The sequence below is a fragment of the Dermacentor andersoni genome, chromosome 1, assembly GCF_023375885.2.
Source record: "Dermacentor andersoni chromosome 1, qqDerAnde1_hic_scaffold, whole genome shotgun sequence".
Lineage (NCBI taxonomy): Eukaryota > Metazoa > Arthropoda > Arachnida > Ixodida > Ixodidae > Dermacentor > Dermacentor andersoni.
Genome location: NC_092814.1, coordinates 214,844,304 through 214,867,843, shown reverse-complemented (window position 1 = coordinate 214,867,843; position 23,540 = coordinate 214,844,304). Strand labels below are relative to the sequence as shown.

The 23,540-nt window shown below is 45.1% G+C and overlaps 1 protein-coding gene across 3 annotated transcripts in view; it reads right to left on the bottom strand.

Annotated features, from left to right (window-relative positions):
• Positions 1 to 4,260: 4,260 nt before the first annotated feature.
• Positions 4,261 to 23,540, bottom strand: part of pins (G-protein-signaling modulator pins) — a 93,637-nt gene continuing 74,357 nt past the window's right edge. For 2 of the 3 annotated variants that reach the window (XM_050196222.3, XM_050196223.3), the window contains one exon: positions 4,261 to 13,251. In XM_050196222.3, coding sequence (XP_050052179.1) covers positions 12,973 to 13,251 — 279 coding nt within the window. In that variant the 3' untranslated portion in view covers positions 4,261 to 12,972. The remainder of the gene's footprint in view (positions 13,252 to 23,540) is intronic. The other variant, XM_055063157.2, reaches the window with a different exon arrangement.

The window sequence follows — 23,540 nt, the reverse complement described above, 5'->3', positions numbered from 1 at the left end:
CAGTGCGCGTTTTCCGAACATCGCAGACCCGGCACCGTAGCAGAAATTTTCCTCGCGTCTGTGCTTGCTGCATACCCGAGTTGTAGCCGAGTTTGCCGGTTTTGTTTCGCGAGCCAAGCTTCACGCAGCTTCTTGTCCTGCGGCTACGTGCGAATAAGGCTGACACCGGGCTTCGTTGCGTACGTACGGCACTGCGGCACGGAGCAGTAGCCTACCATGTTGCGCGCCTTCAAAGGCAGCCACTACCTATTGTAGTGCTTTCAAGCGTTGTAAAGTAGACACTCGAAGGGGGAAAATATCGCCACTAAAAATGAGGGCGCCAATACACTCCGACGTAACGCGCGCGCGCGCGCGCGCTCGTCATGGCGACGTTACGTTGGCGAAAACACGACCCTCTACAGTCCGGCGGCATCTGGCGCCGACGCGACCGGCGGCATTCGGCGCGCTCGGACGTCGTCCGGCGCCGAATGCAACCGACTGCATTTCGCGCCGACCGCGCCGAGCAAGTTAGCGCCTAGCGCCCTCTCTCGTCGAGGTAGAGACTCACTACTCGGCAGGCTGAGCCAGAACGATATGGCCTCTTCGCAAGAAAGCGTGCCCGACCTGTGCGGCTCCAGAATCGAAAGGTTTCTGGACGTCGTCCAGCAACACCCGTGTGTCTACGACACCAAAAGAATGGACTACTGGGATGCGGAGCGGGAAAACAACGCGCGGGAGCAGATACGCATGTACTCTGGCCTCTCAACAGGAGCGTCAATGCTACGCACGTGTGCGCATACGTCTCTGGATATGCTATTCATTCAGCGCCTGTTTGTTTGACTTGTTTTCCCTGTTTCAGTCGAAGAGTGCCTGAAACTATGGAAGCGGCTGAGGGACCGCTATGCTCGTGAACTGAAAGCTGTTGAAGCGACGAAAAGGAGTGGCAGCGGCTACGTGTCTGTGTTATGTAGAGAGACCTGTTCCTCTTTCGACGCAGACCACGCGACACACGGTCCGATTCGGTGTCCGATCCGGCGTCCGACGCACCGGAACGGCAGCCGGAATCGAGGTGTTTTGCCGTGCCGAAGCGCCGGATCGGACGTCCGGCGTGCGAGAAACCGGGCAGATTTTCATCGTCCGACAACCGCACCGTCGTCTGGCCGCAGCCAATGACAGCGCGGCTGGCCTGTGACGTTCTCTGACGTTCCCTCCACGGAGGCGGCGCTGGCTGGCCGGTTTCTCGCAGTCTTTTTTTTTTTCCTTGCCTGCTGCAGTTTGTTTTCGACACAAAATAGTTACCAGTTCAGTAAAATTATCTCGAACGTGTGCCTGTTATGCAAAGCAGCGCCTAATACACTAGCACCAAGCTACTGGCGAGATCGGGAGCCGTGACGCGAGGGCATTTCGCGGGCAGACAGCACACACCGACCGTCTGAGCGAGGCTGTTCGCTTCGCTTGCACGTTTGCCCTTCGCAACGACTGCGTCGAGTAAACCAATTGTATTTAATTACGGGCGACCTAAATGTAAAGTGTTAATTGTTTTGGCAAAAATAAGCGCTCTTTGACGAGTTCGCGTTGGATCGCCAGCGCCGTCGGCCGCAGCGTTCGCCTAGCTAGGCCTACCGGCCCTATCACTGGTTGTTGGCGGAGCCGTCAGTAGACAACGCGCCGTTGTGAAGTGTTCAGTCACTCGCAGGGGCATAATTTTATTGACAATATTCGCGTAAAGCGAAGCAGTGTTGTGCAGAGTTGTTTGTATTGTGTTTCTCGATGTGGATATGAAGTGAAGCTGGGGGGCTGTATCTGGGCGGAGCTTACGCGCTGCTCAATCTTTCGGATGCACGCACCGTGTGCCCCGAATCGTCGCATGCCGGAGCATGTGGCGCCGCACGTCGGATAGGACGCCGAATCGTACCGTGTGTCTCCTGCTTAATTTCGTCTTGTGGAATGTGTCTGCATCCGTGACATCGCCGAGCTACAGTACGGTCCGCGGTCGCAATCGCTACCGACAGAGAAAGCGCGCGAAAGATTTGTTTCGATGTTCCACGACAGGCGCCACGGAGCAGCGCGGTGTTCTGCGCATGCGCTACTCCAGCTGCGGCAGCGGCGCGGCGTTGTACTGTAGGGGGACGGATTTACGCCTGACGCGGCGTAGCCGACCTGGCGTGACATAGCGCAACCACGGCGCGCGCGCGCGCCGGGTCACGTCGAAGTGTATTGGCGCCTTAAACGGCTGGGGCGCGCAGGCAAATTGCACGCACACACTTCAGTCATGCCTGCAGTGGAAGCAGGCGTCTCCGGCACGAGGGCCGCCGCAACACGGCTTTCAGTGCGCACGGCGTTAGTTTTCCTTCCTCCATGTCTGTGGGCTACGCTCGTCCGTGGAGTATGCTGCTGAGGTTAGTCCACGGCACGAGAGGTACCAGTGTGTGCGACGGGGATCACTGCTCCTGCAAGGGGCGATGGCGAGCGGCTACGAGTAAGGCTCAATTTGGCGCTCCATTGGGTGTTGTCACCGCTGACACTGGTGGCACGACTTCCCCTCGACGAAAGGCCGCTCTCGCCGTTGGTGGAACGAAAGCGTAAGAAAAGCGCAGTGCCGCGAAAGACGGGCTGTGCGGCGACGAGCGTCAGAGCAGCGCGCGTCGTCTGTGTGGAAATAAAGCGCTGCATGAGCGGAGGTGTCTGCAGCGGCTGCTGTGAATCGCACTCACACGCTACCTCTCGCGATCTCCCGATTAACGAGGCACACGCGCCGCACTTCGCCGTTTGGAACGTGCCGCACGAGACAATGTCCGCGCCAACCAATATACCGCGAAATGAAAACACGTTTAGAGCTGCGCTCATTTCGCATTAGGGAGTATCGTAATCGTCGGTGAAACTTTTTTAATGATCTACTTTTCTGCTCGTATATGGATTGATGCTAAACAGGTTTCGAGCAGTTTTTGTTTTGGTTTTTCTGCAAGGACAACACAGCCATTGATCAGTATTCTAAACGTCCACCTTCTCATTATTGCTTCCCGTCCCAGTCCTGCATTAGGTATAGAATTTGATGAAAATTATTTGAATAATGCAAAGCTTTTTCTACGACAGCATCTAGAAATACTACTACAGGATGTTGCAACATACCAAACTCGTCCCATTGCCAGAGGCGCCTTGCAGGAGGAGTAAATTTACTCTCAAAGTTTAGGTCGGAGTTGCTTACTTTGGCTTAGAAACTACACCCAGTTTTCAAGCAGTTTTTAGCAATTCTGTCAGCCGTTTGTTTTCCAGCACCTTTGTCACTTTGGTGCCAGTGCATGTAAAGGAAGTTCACCTTGTTGGGGTACCTGGCCATAACGAACTGGTTAAATAGCTGACCTTCTGTACTTGCACAGTTTACAATGGAACAATGTCGTAAGTACCTCTGGGCGGAAAACTTAGAACATGGCGCTATGAAATCAGAATTTCTAATACTGCTCCAATGGGCAAGCCTGTTGCTGTCCCAACTTTCAGCTGAGAGATCTTCCAAATCTGAATTTTCCTTAGAAAAGTAGATGGTGCCCGACTAAATAGCTTGAAATCTTGTTTTATGAGACTGCTATCACAGTGCCCCCCCCCCCCCCACAAATGTCCCGTTCCAGTCCTTTTGTCATTTTTATGAGTGTGTATCTCAATTTATTTCTAACATGTCGTTTCTTAGTTCTGAGGGAAGGGATACTCGAAGATCCTTTTCAAGTGCTTGTCCTGAACGTGACTTCCAGTGGGCCATTTGTATGGTGCTACAGCTCTGTGTTGTAGTTTCAGGAATTCTCGTTTAGCCATTTGCGATTTCCCGAGTAACAAGGCTGTTATCTTCGGCGCATAGCATTCACATCACGCACACACACACTACTCGCCTTACATAAGCACGTTTGTCCATGCAATACTGATTTGCAGAACCCCAAATGACGCTGGATAGCCAGCTACCTGCAAAGTGCTTTGCATAGCATCATTCCTACAGCCCGTGGAATCTATAAAACATACTCGCGAGAAAGCCTTCCTTCACATTTCACACTGAATTTGTGCAACATCTGATAGTGCTTGCTATCCTTCGTGATGTGCAGTTTCTAAAGGACATGCAACTATAAAGGAAACAGGAGTATGCTCACTAGTTTGGTGAAGGGTTTGAAATGCAAGGGGGGAACTGTTCTTTTGCAGGTGGCTGTTTATGCCTTCAGTAGATGAGATGGCTCTCAATAAATTTTGAACATTCTAGCAATGAGGAAATTGTTTCACTATGCACAAAATGAGCAGACCTCATACTTTTATATAGTTTATTTCCATATGTGTATGGGCAGCTTACAGTTCAATTCTGAAGTGCTGTTGCGATGCCTAGGTAACACTAGAAATAATGAAGGCAGTTGAATACAGGTACTCACATTGTTCACACTGTAGTAGCTTGGAAGAATTTCAGTTTGGGATAATGGCAGCTCCCTCACCAGCTGACAACATAGTGTCTACAGTTTACTGACAGTTTCCAAGTAGACAATAATGTTTCATGTTATCACTGGGAACTGCTGACAGTTGCAACAACAGCTATGGTGCAAACATTTGCACACATGGGCACCTGACAAATGCATTTTCCTGGATGAAAGTTCGCACACTGTAGTAGGTTGAAGTTCTTGAAAATGACATTTGCTTGTGGAGGAACCAACAGTTTCATTCAGCATAGCAGGCTTTCTGAACACGATTACACATAGTGAACAACCAACACGTTACAACAATTACTCTTTTCCAATCCAAAGGAAAATGGGAGAAAAAAAAAAAAAAAACAGCCCATCTTGTTCACTGGCAGGTGCTATATTGAACATGGAAGAAATAACATTTGTTCTATGAACTGTTCACTTCATGCAACAATTGCGTAACAAGCAGTAAATGCTAAATGGATGCAGTCTGCGCTAGTCTGGCTGCATAAAAAGATGACCACTAGTAACGTTTTGGCTTGCTTTTTCTTCTAAAAAATATACTTTACATGAAGCATGAACAATTTTACTGAGCTTCTATATGTGGCTGGGTTATATTTTTATATATTTATAATGTATATACGACACACCTGTACGAGATGGACACTAAGTGAATTTTTAAGTAAACACAATTCATGGCTATGACAACACACAGGGACATTAGGACATGAATGCCTCCCAGGCTGATACGTACAAGCGCATATATTTAGGTATATATTATATACACACACACACACACACGCAAGGACACACACTGGCCAACACAGAGTGCCTTGGTGCAACACATTGGTCTGATGCACAGCCTCCATTAGGCTGAAGGAAACTTGCACAGACTCTTGGCCATAGCTGCAAAACCTGTTCAGTTCCCAGTTACCCTACCAACACCACATGCTGTTCTTAGGTTTCCTAAATGTTTTCCTTCTTTGTTCTTTCATAAAACAAACTTATATATGCCTTCGAAAATTTCTTAGTATATAAAGGATGTTAAGCAGCCAAGTGGTTGTAAAAGTGCCCAGCTCACCAAACACTATGTAAGGAAGTTGCTTGGAAGTGTAAGATTGTCACTCTATTTGCAACAAGATTTTCTGCTGCCATTAGTTCAGGAAACTTGGACTTTATTTGATCTCAAAACTTCCTTCAGCTTTAGATAGCACTAGTCTCTATGATAATATTCTATCTTAATGGTTGTCTTTTAATGTCGCATAATGACAAACACCTTCACAAGTATAATTAAATGAATTTCAAGTTGAACCATTCGATGCAGCTGGAGTTGGCAAACCCACCTGCATAAGACATTATATATATATATATATATATATTTAGATTGAGGTTACCAATATTGCCTGAAAATACAAATATCTCATAGCATTCATTTTTTCTTACAAACGGAGGAACATCGTTATGCTGGCATAATACAGGATTTTTTTAGTTTTCTTTTATTTCCTCTCGATATACCTTAAACACAGTAGCTGATGAGGAATTGCAGTGCGCAAGCCAACGATGGGAAAAATAAAATATGCAAATCGAACCTGAATACAATGTTATACCCTGGTTGCATGTTGCCTAACCACAAGAAAATTGCAGTGTCAAAAATCTTGCACCACGACAATAACTTCTGGTACATTCAAGAAAGAGGCAACTGAGCATGCAAGACAAAAAAATGCCAGAAAAAATTGAAATATTTTGGAATAATGTTCTGGTTAATCTTGCTTAACAAAATTTACCCTGTACTGTGAAGAAATGAAATAGCAACGTCTGTTAGCTGTGCTGCCATGGGAAAATGAAACCTAAAACAAGTTGACTAAAAAAAAAAAAGAAGACTATTCCACTTTGCTCGTGAATGTCATTGCTATATTCTATGAAAAACAGTATGTCATATAGCAAGTTCAAATTAACTGAATTGATGCATTACTCACCTCGAGCATGATCTTTCGATTTTGTAGTACCATTATAAACTCTTCTACTCAGTTTTCTTTTTCCCATGACTGTACACAGGATAAAGGTTGCCAGTTTAACAAAAAAAAAAAAAAAACCTATTGACATGCTTCACATTTTCAAAGCATAGTGTAATCAGTCATAAAAGATGCTTGCATTAGGTTTATTGGCTTCATAACCCATCTAATGGCACTGTAGCTTCAACAAAACACTCGCAGACTTCAAGTGATGGAAGGTTGCTATTTCAAGCACAGCTTTGGTTTGGTTTTCACGACTATCTAGACTTTATATACTCATTGCTGTGGTGTTGGTCACTTCCTAGCAGCAGAACTATCCTTGAGTGCATACTTGTTTGCAGTGACTTAGAGGTGTGCACAGTTTTCCAGCTATATTTACTTCGTTCAGGACTGCAAGTTTTATGTGCATATGTGTTGTGTGTGCGCTTTATAAATGCAAATTCGACAACACCCACCCTGACCTTCCATATTCATAACAGTTTCCACAAGACGTTTAGGTACACTGAAGGACAGATAGCCACACCTTTGAGGTCTTAACTCGCGGAAAACACAGATGGCTGGCATGTGTGCACTTTATCATGAAGCAGGCATCTTACATCACCAAGATACGACATAAATGTGCCAGACAAAAACGCCTTCTCACAGGGACGCTTTACAAACCTTAAAAGACAAGCAGTTCAGGTACCTGCTGAAGCATGCCTGGCAAGGCTGCCTCAAAGACTTGATAAGGCAGGCGATTCTGCCCTAGGGCTCAGAACTACAAGTCAGACACTCTACTGAAGGCCTGCACTTCACCAGCACAATGCTGTCTCCATCACACAAGCTGCCAAGCACATCTCTCTTTTGCTGGTTCCATGCAGTAGCTAGGGACTTGAATTTGGTTTCAACGTTCACAAAGCACAAATGCCAACATTAACACACCTGCACAATGGTCATGGTTGTGCAGCAAAACCTGTCACATGGTGTCAGGGCATCATCACGGGAAAACACAGCATGGGCCAGTGTCAATATGATCTCAAACAGAATAAAACAAACTACTGCTGAAAAATAAAAATATATATAAAGGAAGTGTCACTAAAGTAAGCTGCAGGTTGCTGGAGAAGAAATATCCAGCTGTATTGCTACCTTATTTGACAAGAAAGCACAGCCTTTACTTTTTATTTTTTAAAAGTTGTTAGCTTTGTCAAAGGCTCTGAGGCTAGACATACTGAATCCTTGAAACAGTGCCAAACCAATAAGCAGCATTGACACAATCCTCAAATCTCTCTTCAAGAACAGCAAAAGTTTATAAACGATGAAGCCAACTTCAGAAAGGCAACGGCAAATGAATGAGTGTTTTTAACATGTGTATCAATGACAAGTGTCAGTTATTTCAAGCATGATTCTACACATTTCCACAATTTCAGTAACTCTTGAAATCACTGAAGCTGACACATTCCTTTAAAAATACCCTTTCTTTAGCAGCTTTCTCTGTTTTTGTTTCTCTTGCATTTAATGTAGACTTGCAGTCGCATGATGCTTGTCTGTCATTAAGAGACTCAATGCCATTAGCTTTTCACAACTGCTCACACTAATAAAAATGTGCTGACACAGGTGCTTTGGCATGAGTGCAAGGAAGACTTTTCTTTCTACAATTGGGCTGCAATAGCCTTTCTACTATTACTTTGGCTGAAAATGAAAATAAACTTTTTAATTCAAATTTTTTTCCCATACCCAAATTTTCTGCTTCACTTTTCCTAACGGCAACACAACTGTGTAGACAATATGTACACTGATTGCTCTCTAACATGATGGAACAAAGGCTCAGCAAAAACATATTTTGGCTGTCTGTTAATCCACAAACATCCCCTGAAAACACCTTCAGCAAGAAGGCTATCTCAGATTCAGTTAGAAAGGTGCACACTTACCTACGAGATAATTATTTTTGTTCCTTTGTCTTATTCCAACTTTGGTCTTTAATCTTCAAGAGGATGTTGACATAGTTTTGGGGTTATTGGAATAGGAGAACATACCCTTTCTACAATGCCACCACAGATGTGCTATGATGGCACTTTCATTGTTATGCCATTGTATGAAGCATTGACTTGCCATATGGTTTGGTAGCAGCAGGATGAATCATAGGAGACTTGGCATTATATTAACCAACCACCAAATGCAGAAATGGTATCAGAAAAAAAAAAGGGGGTTTTCTTTTGTTTATTTATACCCCGGCAGATTTGTCTTACAAGCAAAAAAAATTTTAACATCATTTCCTAAATGACAGAAAAAGAAATCCTGGTACAGAATAAAACTAACAGAAGATGTTGTGCATGTTTTTCAAGTAAAGTAGTAGTGATTACATTATGAGCAAAGTAAATGAAAAGAGGTCTAAAGGCAATGTCACAACATTCTAAGCAGGTTTTTCCAGGTTAAACCAGGTGAAACTGTGGTTCGATTTCGAACAAGAGCTCATGGGGAAAATTTAATCAGGTGTTTACGATTCTGACACCACTGTTGGCATTTGGTAGCTCACCAGCAGTTGTACTCCTTTCCCCTTATGTTGCAATTCTGCTAATCTCGGAGCAAAAAATCAATGCCTCAGCTCAAGAGAAAAGACATGCTGCCTTGCTATGCTGTCTACGAAGACAAGGACAGGTTGAACACAAATCCAATGGAAAGAAAGTTGTGTCAGACAAGTCTGCTCCCCTAGCAACAACATGATGGATGTGAAGCTACATTCAACACGATCGGGCCAGATCTGTCTCAAATAGAAACAAGCTTTTAAGGAAAAGAGCAGTCAAGTGAAGGAGTACCTGCTGGTTGTATGGTACAGCCCCTTGTTCCGCACACTACTAACTGTGCACTTACACGTATGAAACAGTGCAAATACATGTAGAAACATCCATATTCTTAACCAGAAAGTATCTATCGAATACTCTGGCCCCAAATAAGCAAGTATTTGAAAGATTATGCACTACCTGTTCAGCTGCACTGTTTAGCTCTATAATGCCAGGCAGCTTGGTGTACTGGCACTGTTTAGACACAGTAACATGAAAATTGAATATCCTCTCCATAGGAAATTTACTACATATAAGATTGTTGGTGGTGAATTAAGTTTCTTTCTTGGGCAAGATACTACACACAAGGTCACACTTTAACTAGCACACCAGCATTACACATGTAGGGGGAATTCCTGACCTCCATCAGTCACAAGATGATGTACACCTCTAGGAAAGTCGCAAATATCTACTGCCAATGCTTCATAGCAATGTGATAACTGTGCTACTAGGCTGTGGCATTGGTCTCACTGATTTTCTGTGCATTAGAGAGGATGTCTGAAAAAAGCGCATTTACTTGCAACAAGCTTTGGTCAGCTCCATTGGTCAAGTTTCTGCAACCCTTTGCAAACTACCCAACACATTCCTACCACATAGCACTGCCATATGCTAAACAAGTTTAAAATCAAAAGGGACTACAAGCATTGTGCAGTCAGAAAGAAAAGTTCAAGCTGAACATTACTTTGCCATTTGTTACTTAAGCCACAACCTCTGTCAAAAGCAAACAGGCCACAGGCCACCTAGTGGGGCTCTTGTAGCATCCACAGCACCTTGAAGCTCTAGAGTTATGAACTGCCCTTCTTACTCTCTAGAAGTCAAAAGCACCACAGGCACCCCACTGCATACACTGTGGCCTGCACACCTGTGGCAAAGGTTGCACATGAAATTTAGCAGAACACACAGAAATGCTGCTCAAGAGTCGAGTCAGTACACTAATAGTAACCTTGATTAAGTGCAGTTTGTGGCAATGGTAGTTGCACATTATCAAAAAGACATCACAACACAAATGCATTATATTTAGCCACACCATGTAGCTGTAGCAAGTCAGCAACAAAAGTTGATGTGTAGTGAAATGTGGAGTTACAATAAATTAAAATGGCTACTTGGCATTCGCCAGAACACTTGGGATCACACGGTTTGTTAATGACACCTGTGACATCATCACATCAGTATACCACTATCTTAGCAGTAAATCTAGCACTGGGAACAAAATATAGCACTCAGAATAATTATGTTTATGCAGTACTTTGATAATCAATTTAGAAGCTAATATGCTGTGTGTAAAAAAACACTCATGGACAAATCAAAATAATTTAGGTGCTTCTTACAGCTAAAGCTTACTACAATAGCTAGCCCATTGTTTATGTAAATAAACTTGCACTATAATTACTTTCAGTAAAAAAAGCAAGTAGAATACATTTTGCCCAACGCGCAAATAAATAAAAAGAAAAGCATCATACCATTTCAACCAGACATGGAGGATCTATACATGCAGACACGATATCTTACACAATATTAATGTGCACCACTTCTGTGTTAAAAAATAGTATAAATACCACACTTTGCCAAATCACTTGCAACCATAATCCATACTGTCACAGTGTCAATGCGTGGTGCCGGTGGCCATTGCTCAAGCTTGACATGGCTGCAACTGGTACTATGGATGCAAGCTGGAGACACTACAATTACTATCAGCAGCTAGCTTAAAGCTCATTTTATACTGCCCAGTGGATGACATGCAAAGTTCACAAGCTGGTTTCTACACACAACTCAAACATCACACTAAGGTAAAGATTGTAAGCTTAAAAAAAAAAAAAGGAGAGTGAGAGAGAGAGAGAGAGCCAACTGGGGCACGCACAATGAGTGACTGCAGGAAAGTAACATGTTCAAACACATTCCTTGCTCTGCAAATGGTTTGAGCATGAGCACTACTGTTGTAGTGGTGGTGTTAAAAGTTGTGCAGAGATGCCTGCTTGTGGAGTTTTGCACATTGCCTATCCAAGTTTCTAGTGTGAAATAGAGCAGTGGCGTCGGAAAAACTTGAAGCTGTTTCAACGTTTTTTTAAAAACAGCAGTGGAGCTGTTGACTTGCGAAAGAACACACATGCTGCTAAGGACATATCAGTGGTGGTCCAAGCAGTCCCAAGTACGAAAGGTTTTGTATCAGATATTCATATACTAAAGCAGAAATAGCAGGATTTTTCAGCCAAAAACAGCATCACGGCGATTAAAGCGGCTGTCAGTGCCACTTTCATCTCTTAAATGATAAAATTGATGAAGAATCATCACAAGGAGAGCTGAAAACTCTATCCAACTTGTACATTAATTATGAGCATTACGAGACATAACTGAGGAACAAAAATTACACATGCATTCACTAATAATGTCAAGGTATGTTCTGAGCATGGCTGAGTAGTCATGCTCAAAAGCCGTGACTGATGTCTAAACATTATTTAATGAAGAGGTATCTTTGGAATATAAATAAGAGGCCTGTCTGCTGCCACAGAACTATGCCCAGACTTTGGGAAATGGCGCCATATTTTCCCACTAACTGCTACGAAAGTGCTGCATATTTTTCATTCTGGCTGTCGCACATTAAGATAAAACTGCACATTTTTTCATGAAGATGTTAGCATTTGCCTTTGTGCAACACCAGCTGGATTGCAAGCATCAACATTATGTTACTGCAGGTAAGCTTTCCCTTTGGGATGACATTCACTATTGTGTCAGCATTTTTCAGTTACAAATATGTCCATCTAATCAAAATAGGCAGGCTGCCCAAACTTGGCACTGACAAATAGAATTGTCAGTAATTCAAGTCATGTTTTAACAGCATGCCAACCAAGGATGCTTTTACACAGAAACTGCATGTGTACAGGTTCGAGCAAAGCTGTGGAGACCATGGCATCAGCAAAAAAAAATTTAAATATATTCAAGTGCAGCTCTGCAGCCCGGAATCGGTTTAATGCATTGTATTGGTCCAATATGCACACGTAGGTGTGCGTTGGATTTTAGCTGGAATGCCCCATTTGCAAAAACACGGCACCTTTGGTCCCCAAACTTTTGCTCGCAACTGTACAAGTGCTGCTGATCTCATAATTCAATGAGTGTAAAGTGAAGGGGGGGGGGGGGGGGGGGGGGGGCTTTCATTCTTGCATTGTCATACAAATTAATTTCACTGGTGTCCCATAGAGCATCCGAACTCGTGTAGGCAAACACAAATTGGTCAAATTATGCCAATGGCACTGCTGGACTACCACTGCACACAACCAAAAATGGCAGAAAGCATGGGCACTGTAGCATAGTGGCCATTCCAAAGCTGAATAAATAAATAAGAAGCTGCGTTAACATTGTGAAACAGTGCTGTGAAACATTTTAGTTATAACTACAACTACTACTGCACTGCTCTATGTCGTCAATAAACCTCACATGCTATGCACCAGATGCAATACAATATAATGAGTTATATTTATGGACAGTTGAAACTGAGTCTCAAACTAAACCTAAGAGTCTTTGGTGGCACCCAACACTAACGATTTTTTCCTGCCAGGGCATTTACAACTGCCTTCTGTTGGTTTACATTTGTGTGGACCAGTTAAGAAACCTGTAATCTGTCGGGAATTCATCAGAGGCCTCAAGCTTTCACCTACCCAGGAAAGTGAGAACCACGTGGCTACTCCATGTGCATGCAAACCGTGCCTCTTGTGAGCAAGACCCTTTGGCCAACAACATGTTCTGCCTTCACTGCTTGGACTTGGAGTGGCGACTTCCCCGCAGGGCCGATTTGAGACTGCCCTTGAGGCTGGCCCGGACGGGGGCAGATGAAGTGGTTGGGGCGGCATCGGGGGGCCGGAAGGAGGTACGCTGGTCCTCTATGCGGCCTGCCTGCACGCGCAGGATGAGCGAGAAAAAGTCCTCATCAGGCACCGTTGGTGCCGATCGTGAGCTTGGCACCACAGGAGCGCTTGGGGCACGCTGCAGAGTGGGCATGCTGCTGCGCTGGTCCTCCAGCCGGCTGCCCTGTTAGCAAAATGTGCAACCATTAGTTGCCAATTAAATAATACCTTTGTGAGGTGAGTGAGATGAGAATCTGAAGAGCAAGATTTCGTTGTTAGTTACAACTATACGAAGAAAACCGACAGACAATGGAGCCAGAGAAAGAATAGGAGAAACTACGTGTAACATTTAATTGAGCTGTAGAAATAATGAGTATGACACACAGTGGCACATTGCTGTATAATAGCTCAGCTTGAATCAGGCTTGGGAGGTGCCAACATTTCTGGGATGTAACTGGGTGTCAAAAATAAAGTTGGACTGCTTGGAAGAAGTACCAGTGTTACAGCGAAGTAGAATATATGAGCAGTGCACCTGCTGGTGCACGCCTCGCCTTATTGCATGTGTTGTGCAAAGTGCTCCTAGTAGCAGCAGCATGGTTATCACTGGCAATTGATTGTGCCTAGCAAACCGTACCTCTAACCATGGCCAGTATGGAGTACGCATCTGGTTGGATGCCAGACATGCGTTCCAGGCCAACTGTGCTCCAGCGCCAGACGCGCTTTACCACGATGCACCTTCAATAGTTAGCGACTGCAGCGCTGCCGCTACTGGCAACACAAAACATGTCCGGCGGAGAGGTGAAGTCACACCCCTCAAAATAGGTTCTAGTAGACTCTACCAGTGTACAGCAGTCAGACAGAAAAGTCTCTAATGAAAAAAGTACCACAAAGTGTTTGAAAAAAGGGTACTATAAAATCTTGGGCTTCAGTGGAAGCATTGTTTCTAGAGGAGAATGCGTCACCTGTTTTTTTTTCTTTTTTTTCTTAAGGGTAGACCAGTTCCACACTTTATATCGGAACAAGCTGAAGAATTACATGACCTGATGTCATTATTGAGAGAAGCACAGCGAGTGGGCCACACCTCTAATAATCGTGCCAAAGAAAGGCAGTTCTGGAACGATCTGCAGGGATTACGGAATAACTTAATCTGCACACAGAGGTAGATCATTACCCACTGCCTCTACCAGAGCACATTTCTTCATCCATAGTAGGAGGCACAATTTTCACACTTCTAGATCTCTCCAATGCTTACCTTCGACTTCAGCTTGAGCTCTTAATAGTGAACACTCACTTGCATTTTTCTTTTGATTTAAACGACTGCCATATGGGGTGGCAAGTGCTCCGGCTATTTTCTAAGCTGTTTTAAACCAGAATTTGCAAGGCATTCCTGGTACTGTATGTTACATAGATGATGTCCTAATTTAAGAAAAAGAGGAGCAAAAAGAGTGCTTTAGCAGCTACAAGCTCATGAAATTTGCATTAACGCAGAAATATGCACATTCTTTCAAATCAAAGTTTGTCATCTACACAGTTGACAGAAACTGGTTGCACCCAGCACCGGAAAAGATGGAAGCCATCATGCATGCTTCCCTGCCAAAAGATGTCGCTCAGCTCAAAGTATTTCTTGGTCTCATTTATCCGAAGTTTCTTCCCAACTTAGGAACACTACTTGAGCCATCATACTTGCTACACAAAGAAAGTGCATGAAAATAGTCCAATCGGCACAACAAGAGTTTCAAAGAATGCAAAGAACTCCTGAGTAAAAACCACTTGCTAGAGCTCTACGATGTGAAAAAGGACTTGCGTCTGACATGTGATACATCTGCATATGGTTTAGGAGCGCTGTTGTCACATGTAATCGACTGTCAGAAGAAGCCAAAACAGATGGCAATTATGTGCAAATCGAGAAAGAGGGGCTGGCAATCATTTTTCGGAATCTAGAAATTTCATAAATGCTTGTTTATATCACCAGCTCAGAATGCGAACAGAAGTAATAATTAGCTATTTTTAATATAAATATTGAGAGTAACAAAAAAAAAGAAATCTGAGATATACAAAATATGAACCTGGTTCCTACTTCCCAACTTTTGCATGACAGATCTTGTAAGAAAAAATTAATATGAAGACTTGTTCGCGTCAATACTAGACACAGTGACGCCCATGCTAGGGGCAAAAGCAGTAGCTTCGCAAATGTGAGAATGGGTAAGTTCCTATTGTACAGGGAGCATTTCGTTTCACTCACTGCAGTAGGCATCTGGTTTATTTTTTACTGCATTCTTTAGGTTTGCAAAGCAATGGCCGTCAGGTCGTGAGCATGCCAGTAGTCACCTCATGCTTGCATAATGTGTTTGATCAGCTTTTCTATGCAAGCAAGGTGGTCTAGTGTGCATTCAACTGACGCTAGAGCCTCCACATGCTTCGTTCAGTTCATATACAGCGCTGCACAAAATTGTTCAGTAATGAATAAGGGCACTTGCACAGGCAGCGTTAAAAATGTAAGAGATGCGACAGCTAGACAAGCTTTGGTCGAAGGTCGGTCTGAAATCGACTGCATGCACTTGTGCAAGTGAAAACCTCACACGATGGGAAAGATTGCTCCTAATAATCTGTACATATGCTATCGAAGTGCTGATGGATAAAAGCAACCCACGGTGGGAAAAATAATGTTGCTTTCGATATAAGCGGAACACAATTATCAAAATAACATGCACTCATGAGAATCTATCATTGTTTGAGACATAATTAAAACAGCCAAGAAAATGACCTGAAAATTAGACAACCCGAGAGAAGCTTCTGTCTTCACTGCTCCCGTCATTTAAAAATTATGTTCAGGAGTTGATGATAGCGTAGATTTTGTGTCGTTTTAAAATCTGCCAAAAATTGTAAAATTGGACAAATAGTTACAGTTCAGTTGTCATTTCATACAGTGCATGATGTTGCTAGTACACAAATTCTAACAGAAAAGTTTATCAGTGCATACAGAAACTATTGACCAAACTGATCAATTTCTATAGGCGTGGTAACAAAAGAGTTAACCCCGTAGGTGTGATCGCTATACTGCATAGGCTTTCACTATTTACGTTGAAGGGTGCCTGTGAATTATGTACTCCTGCATCAGTCATCAACTCCAGTCACCTGCACTGAGTGTCAGCTCCACCATCGGAAGCAGTGGCATTGCTGTCATTTTGACAATGAAAGTTCGATCAGAACATGGCTGTGAGTGGTGCTATTTCATCAGTGCTTCAAGGATAAAAAAATAAAGGGGGGTGAAGTAGTCACTATAAAAACAAGTTTGAGAGTATCGCATTCCTTTTCCCCACGTCGCCTGCCCTCCCAATGGCTCGCGCTGATCGCGTGATTTGTCGCCGGCATAAGGATTCGAAGCGCCGGCTGGCAGACGTTGCAGGGCATGCTGCAGGGGACGCGAATGCCGTTTGTTGTTTGCTGGCAAGCTTATTCGCCCAGTGGCTGCAACTCCAAATGTTCAGATCCCCCTGGTCTTCATCACTAGTCGCTGCGCATGTGGCTGCAGTAACCAGACTAGGACCAGAAAACTAAATCATTCGGCGGACATAGTTTCTTGACCTGTGGTGGTCTTCATGCGGCTGCAGTAACCTACCATATTTACTTGCATAATGAATGCACTCGCGTAATGAATGCAGCCCCCACTTTTCCAATCAAGAAGAGTTTTTTCTTTTTCTTGCATAATGATCGATCGCACCCTGAACTTGCTGCTGTGAAGTAGGAGACACACGGTACGATTCGGCATCTGATATGGCGTTTGGCGGGTGCGATTGTGTCGAACACCTTGTCAGACACCGAATCGTACCGTGTCTCCTACTTTTGTTGCAATAGCAATTATATGGACGCTCCAGGTACATTTTTGTCGTCGTCGTTGCGCTCTGCATGCTGTAGGTGCGAGTGAAAGAGCACGAGGGAAGCCAATGACCGCAGCTCAATCTCAGGTGGCAAAACAGCCCCCCCCCCCCCCCCCCCCCGGGCTCCGGGGGGGGGGGGGGGGGGGTAGGTTTTACTCCTGCAGCAACTGTGCATTGCGCGGCCGCGGAGCACCCTATCTTAAATTATGGGGTTTTACATGCCAAAACCACTTTCTGATTATGAGGCACGCCGTAGTGGAGGACTCTGGAAATTTCGACCACCTGGGGTTCTTTAACGTGCACCTAAATCTAAGTACATGGGTGTTTTTGCATTCCGCCCCCATCGAAATGCGGCCGCTGTGGCCGGGATTCAATCCCGTGACCTCGTGCTCAGCAGCCCAACACCATAGCCACTGAGCAACCACGGCGGGTGGAGCACCCTATCTTGAAAGCAATCTGCGTCAGGTAGGCTGAGTTCATAGTGGCTCATACCTATGTGCGTGCTGCATTCTCGCCGCTCAGTTTGCGTTGAAGCGAACACTTCATGTAGCTCTCTACACATTTGCTATCGCAATCGATGGTTCGCATTTAGGGCGAAACGGACTTTTTTAGAGGCGGCTGTGCAAAAAAAAATTGCTCAAAATTTTACCCTGCATAATGAATGCACCCCCAACTTTGCGTGTATCTTTAGGGAAAAGGAAAGAGCGTTCATTATGCGAGTAAATACTGTAAGTCCAGAAAACTAACTAATTCAACAGACATGGTTTTTTGACCTGTGGTGGTGAGGTAGAGCTGAAATCGCTGTTTGAACGGCATCCAGTTCGCTCGCAAGTCGCTGTCATGCGCATGCGTTCTGGTGCCTTAAGTGTCGACACCATGTAATGGTGGCGGTCTGTGATCCGTTACAAGTGTGTTCACTGATGCTGCTTCATGGAGGCACTCCGCTGCTCCTAGTGGTGTTTGCCACTTTCGGATACACTTGAACTACTTTTGGCACCATGTTTGATGCCTTCGCTCAGGAGGATCGAGGGAGAAGACACTGCAATGAGGTAGCTGCTAACAAATCGCCATCTTTATTCTCTTGCTTTCACAGCACAGGCTGTGATGATGATAATACTGGGAGGATCAAAACAAACAGCACATAGTGCAACAGTAGTCAGTGCAAGAGGCATCATACCTAACAGCAACAGTCACCACCATCACAAGATGATTCCTGGGCATTTTCAAGCATACTGAATGCTTCTTGTAAAACTTGTTAAATGTTGGAGGCACCCATCAGGCTGCTTTAAAGGTCAACTGCAACGAAATTTGACTTGGGCTAAATTGACTATAAATGCCTAGCTTATGCTCTCAAAGTAGTCTTGGCAAGGCTGCAGGGCTGGTAATTACCTAATTTTGTTATTAGCAGCTATTAAATAGCGCCTATGCAGACAATGTATGCATCTGGCGGCAAAGCGGTAGCGATGCGGATATGGCGAATATTGAAGAACCGTACGCAACTGTTGATCGCTCAGTTGCACCATGTTGCGCCTAGGCAGCCAGGCGCATTGCTCACTCATCATTTGAGAGTTGACGGGCGTCTCTCTTGGCATGCGTTCTCCCTGTTTCGCTCGTGATTTGAACTGTTGCAAGAATTCTGATGTGTTGCGTGGCCGTCGGGTGTCCAAATATGTACTCGAACACAAGCAATGGTTGTGCAGTACACAATGCTGAGTAGAGGAAAGCCGAACACATCTTTCCTGTCCCAGCTTTCAGAGCGAAAGCGTGCACCGCGGCGCATTTAAACAGCACAGCCACTTGCCCATTAAGATCTGCTTGGCAAATGCTTTCTAAGGGTGACTATAAGTACTACATGCCGCAATGGTGCATGAAAACCAAAGGTAACGTTCAAATATAAGTTGTATTCAAGGGCGATATTCTCAAGCTATCATTTCTGGTAGTGCATCATTTTCAAGATATTTCATATGTCTTCACATCGGACGCATCGAAGTAGACAAAATGAAATTCCTTCCGACACAGCGCCAGAAACGAGCAGGAATCGCATGCTGCATCTGTCCCGAAGGAGAACGTGACGCGGCAGCCATGGTGTAGATGCGGTCGCAAGCTATGCAGGAATGAGATGCTGCCAGGGCGAAATGGGCAACGCTTCATCACGGCCGCAGTGCAGCTTGTCTGGTTATGAATTTACGCACACTTAGCACCCAGCCACTCTAGCTCGGCCGTGCCAAGCCTCAGCTACTTATCACCCTTTACTACAGATGGCGGTTGGTTGTCTGATTAGTCGACGAGTCCGGCACTTCCAGCGCCAGGCAGCAGCTGGTGAAGTCAGATACGTCATGCCATAAGACGCTAACATCACTAAAATTTTACCCTGTACTTTAAACGTTCGCAGCAGCACGGCGATCAGTTCTTGCCACAGCGCTAGCGGACAAGTGTGCGGCGAGTGAGTGCTTCTTTTTTTGTTGAAGGCGCAAACGCAACACGCGCGTTTCAGTATACCCGAACAGCATGCTGCTTCTGAGCCAAGCTAGCACACTGTTCCAGCTGCTCCGGCGTGTGATAGAAGAATGTCCTACTACTACTGCGCCAGCCACACTAAACTGTACTGCATCCAATTTTCGATGATGTAGTATAACCGCACCACACGTGGATCGTGTCCATGTTAAGCCAGACTATACTGCACCTTTAGCTTGACTACCCCAATGCTCTATTCTTTGAGCAGAAGCAGAATGCATCGAGGCCCTGCTGTTGAATGTAGACAACCAGATAGAGAAAACTGGCTGGACTCTGAGGAGAATATTTCACATTAAAAGAACATCATGGGCGCACCATGATGGTGTCACAGCGCACGAAGCAGCTAACAAAGTATACGAACTCTGTGGCTAGCTGACGTTTGGGACCTGTTCGCTGATACACCGGAACGGAATACAAGCAAGGAAAACAGACAGCACGGGCGCTGGCTCTCAACATTCTTCACTGTATGTCGCTTCTGCTGGGCAACAATGGCGGCATTTTTTTCAGTTTTGGTATGAAAAACAGATTTTTGTGAGCTGTGACGCATTCACCTGTATTTCAAGTGCAAGATTTTGCACAGAGTCTAAATCATCTGAAACTGGGCTTCTTATGCGGTCAAAAATTTCGTTGTAGCTGGCCTTTAAAGGGTCCCTGAAACAGTTTGGACAAATTTTGTAGACTTGTAGGGTACAGCTACAGTAAAACATTAACGGCACAATTCAAGTGAAGCATCTCATATTAAGAGATCTACAGACAATAACAAGCTACGCTCCTCCCTAGCCATGCTTTTCCTCCTCAATTCGTTCGCCAAATGAGCGCGGCTAAGCTCTGCCTTCACTGGCTCTACGCCATGATGCGTCATCATGTCATCTATTTCTAGGCCTTTCTTTCGAGGCACCCATATAGGTTTCCCTTGTAGCAAATGCTACGATTGGGCGGATGTCTCATTTTCTCTTAATTACTCTGCCAGCATCACGCCAAGCCATCACTTGAGGAAATAATGCAGCAAAACGAAAAGTTAAACCCAACTAACGTTTTCTCTGGATGCAACTCATTCCACGAGCATACAGACCAGCTGACTATGAACTGAATCCGTCTCCTTGTCCCTGGATCAGTCTAAACAAGGAAGGTTGAACCAACGAAACAACAGCGATGCGCGTGATCGTTGCAATAGATGGTGACAACTGAACGCAGCTTGAATTAATTGTGCGGGCACCGAATCGATGAGAAAGCTGGCCTTCACACCACAGGAGATGCCAATAACTACTGCCATCCAAAAGGAGTGAAAAATGCAGCATAATGTTGACCGCCGAATAGTTGTGAAGTCTGAAGATTGATCTTGTGGTGCTTTAGGAATGCGTGTGAGGAGTGGTGGCATGGGGGAGAGGCCTGGGTATGTGCTTGCTAAAAAGACACTTGGTTACTGCTATATTAGCTCTGTGTTTGTCTGGTTGAGCTCTTTTGCACCAGATGGCTGCACTGTACAGGCCTTTCACGTTTGCATCTCCGTTCGTCCGGTAAAACACACAGTCTGCTTACACCTGCATTTACCCGAATACCGGACACGCTAAAACTCTTTACAGTCAAACCCACTTATAACGACACCAGTTTTAACAATACAGTCGAACCCGACTATATCGAACCCGTTTACATCGAATTATTCTATATATCGAACAATTTCTTGACACGGTATAGTTACAATGCATATATATAGCAAAAGTTACGCTTACATCGAACAAAAAAAGCAGCGACTCCCGATATATCGAACGTCAAGCGGGAGAAAGTGCCCCCGGAAGTTGGCTTTCCCTCGCGGTACAGGAAAACCCGGCGGCGTGGCTCCATCCAACCGCTCTCCCTACCGTGACCGCCCTGCCTCGGACGAGCCGTCGACACCCCCCTGCAAAAAATGATCCTGGCCCGCCTGCAGCGCTTGCTCAGACAGCCAATCAGAGGCTCTTGTGCGCTCGTCGTGCAAGATGGCGGAAGTGCGAGTTGTCTCGCAGCTTTTCTGGTTCATTGTGTGTGCGCCTTGTGGGCCTTCTCCCGCAGTGTTGCCGTGATGAAGCGGCACAATTCGCCTTTCGTCGTGAAGCTCGAAATCATAAACAGGATCGAACGCGGTGAGACGTCCCCGCAGCGTACAAGATTCCGAGGAGCACTTTCAGCACGTTCTTGAAGGGGGAGATTACGGCTAAAGCGGCCCAACTCGTGACCCGGTGCCCGTGGCGCCCGACGCGTACGCACGGCCGTGTGCGAGTGGCTCATTTGAAAGTGCTTCAGCCGTGCCGACTTTCGCGTGCTCGGTGATGACTAAATTCTGATGAATGCAACGAAGCCGTTGCCGATGTTGCCTAAGTTCGGAGCGAGCTGTCAGAATTTCCGGAAGCTGTTGACGAATCAACAGTGGACGAGTTTGTGAGTGCAAATGATGATGTCGCGACCACAGGAGAGCCCGAAAACGAAGACTATATTGCCGACATCGTACCAAGCACAAGTGAAAGTGGGCACAATGAGGAAAGCAACGACGGTCCTTGGCCCACATCCTCCGAAGCGATTGGTGCGCTCGCACTAGTCGGTGCTTCTGCGCGAATGCGGAAGGTTGCGGCCTCAGCTGCTCCGACGCTTTAGACAATGTGAAAAAGTGCGTGCGACGCAGGCAGCGAACAGGCAGCGAAATTGTCCAAGCAGAAGAAAATGCAGGACTACTTAGTGCGAAACTAAGCTAGTTTCACCAATAAAGTGATTTTATAAATGGTATGTGCTTTTATGACATCCAATTATTTAGCAGGCTTATATCGAATTATGCTCTATATCGAACTGATAGGCATTTTTTTGCGAGTTCGATATAGCCGGGTTCGACTGTATATCGGTTATAACAATGAGAACTTGGTGCACCGTCAACTTTTGAATGTTTTCTATGGTGAATAACCTGCTTACTCCAATGGCCACATGCCACATTATAGGTTATAATGATGAAGTCTGGCGGCAGAATGTCCGTGCCGAATGGCAATGTAATGTGAAATCCTCAAAAAGAAAAATGCATGGAACCCTAGCCACATGCAGCTTCGCTGTAAAATTATGAGCCATTCCACTCTGGGAAGGTGGATGACCAGCAAAGCTGTTTAACACAGAACATATAGGTGACACAGAGTTTTGAACAAAGGTACGAACTCAATTATTGTCTTGATGGGTGGTCATGGTGATGAAAGGTACGCATGCGCATTTATTGTCTTGATCGGTGGACATTATTTGACTTGCAACTGTGAACATATTCTTTGATAATGCCAAATCGATGCACGTACGCCGCTGTGTGGTTGGTTCAGCCAGATCAGTGTGGCATTGGAACCAACACGAGACGTATAAACCACTCCCTTTTTGGTACCGACTCATCCACATTGAAATCACCAACAACGATCACGGGTAGTGTCATCGCAACTAACCCACCCAAAGTGAGTAGCAATGAACCCTACGGAGCTATGAGCCAGTGCTTACGGAGGTATGAGCCATTGATCATGACAGTTTTCGGCATGCTATTCTGTATGTTGTATGCATGATTAGAACAAATGTAAGCACTGTCCACTTCACTTGGCTGAGTGCTTGTAGCCTCTGCCTTACGAGGCTATGAGCCATTGCATTTTTTGCTTGTTTACGGGGGTATGAGCCATTGATGATGATAATTTTTGTCCACGGAGAACAAAAATGCATGAACATGTTTGTGCCGAATGGCAATGTAATGTGAAATCCTCAAAAAGAAGAGCCATCAACAGCTCCGCTGTAAAAAAGAAAGAAATTAGGGCTGCTGCACCCTTGCCTACTGCCTAAACGGCTGCCGCACGCTCATACAATAAAACCTGTTTTCCAGCCTATACACTAACAATACAGTATAATACCAGCCTATACACTACCAATACACTACTTTCACAACTGCAAGGCATGCATAGATGATGCAAGGACTTTTTTGTAATGGCTCTTGGAGTTCAAATAATGAACCGAATGATCTAAGAGGAAGGTGGTGCTCATCCCAGATAATTGTTGTGCCCATCACTCCATGCCTGAGTTCTCAAGCATGGAAGTATTTTTC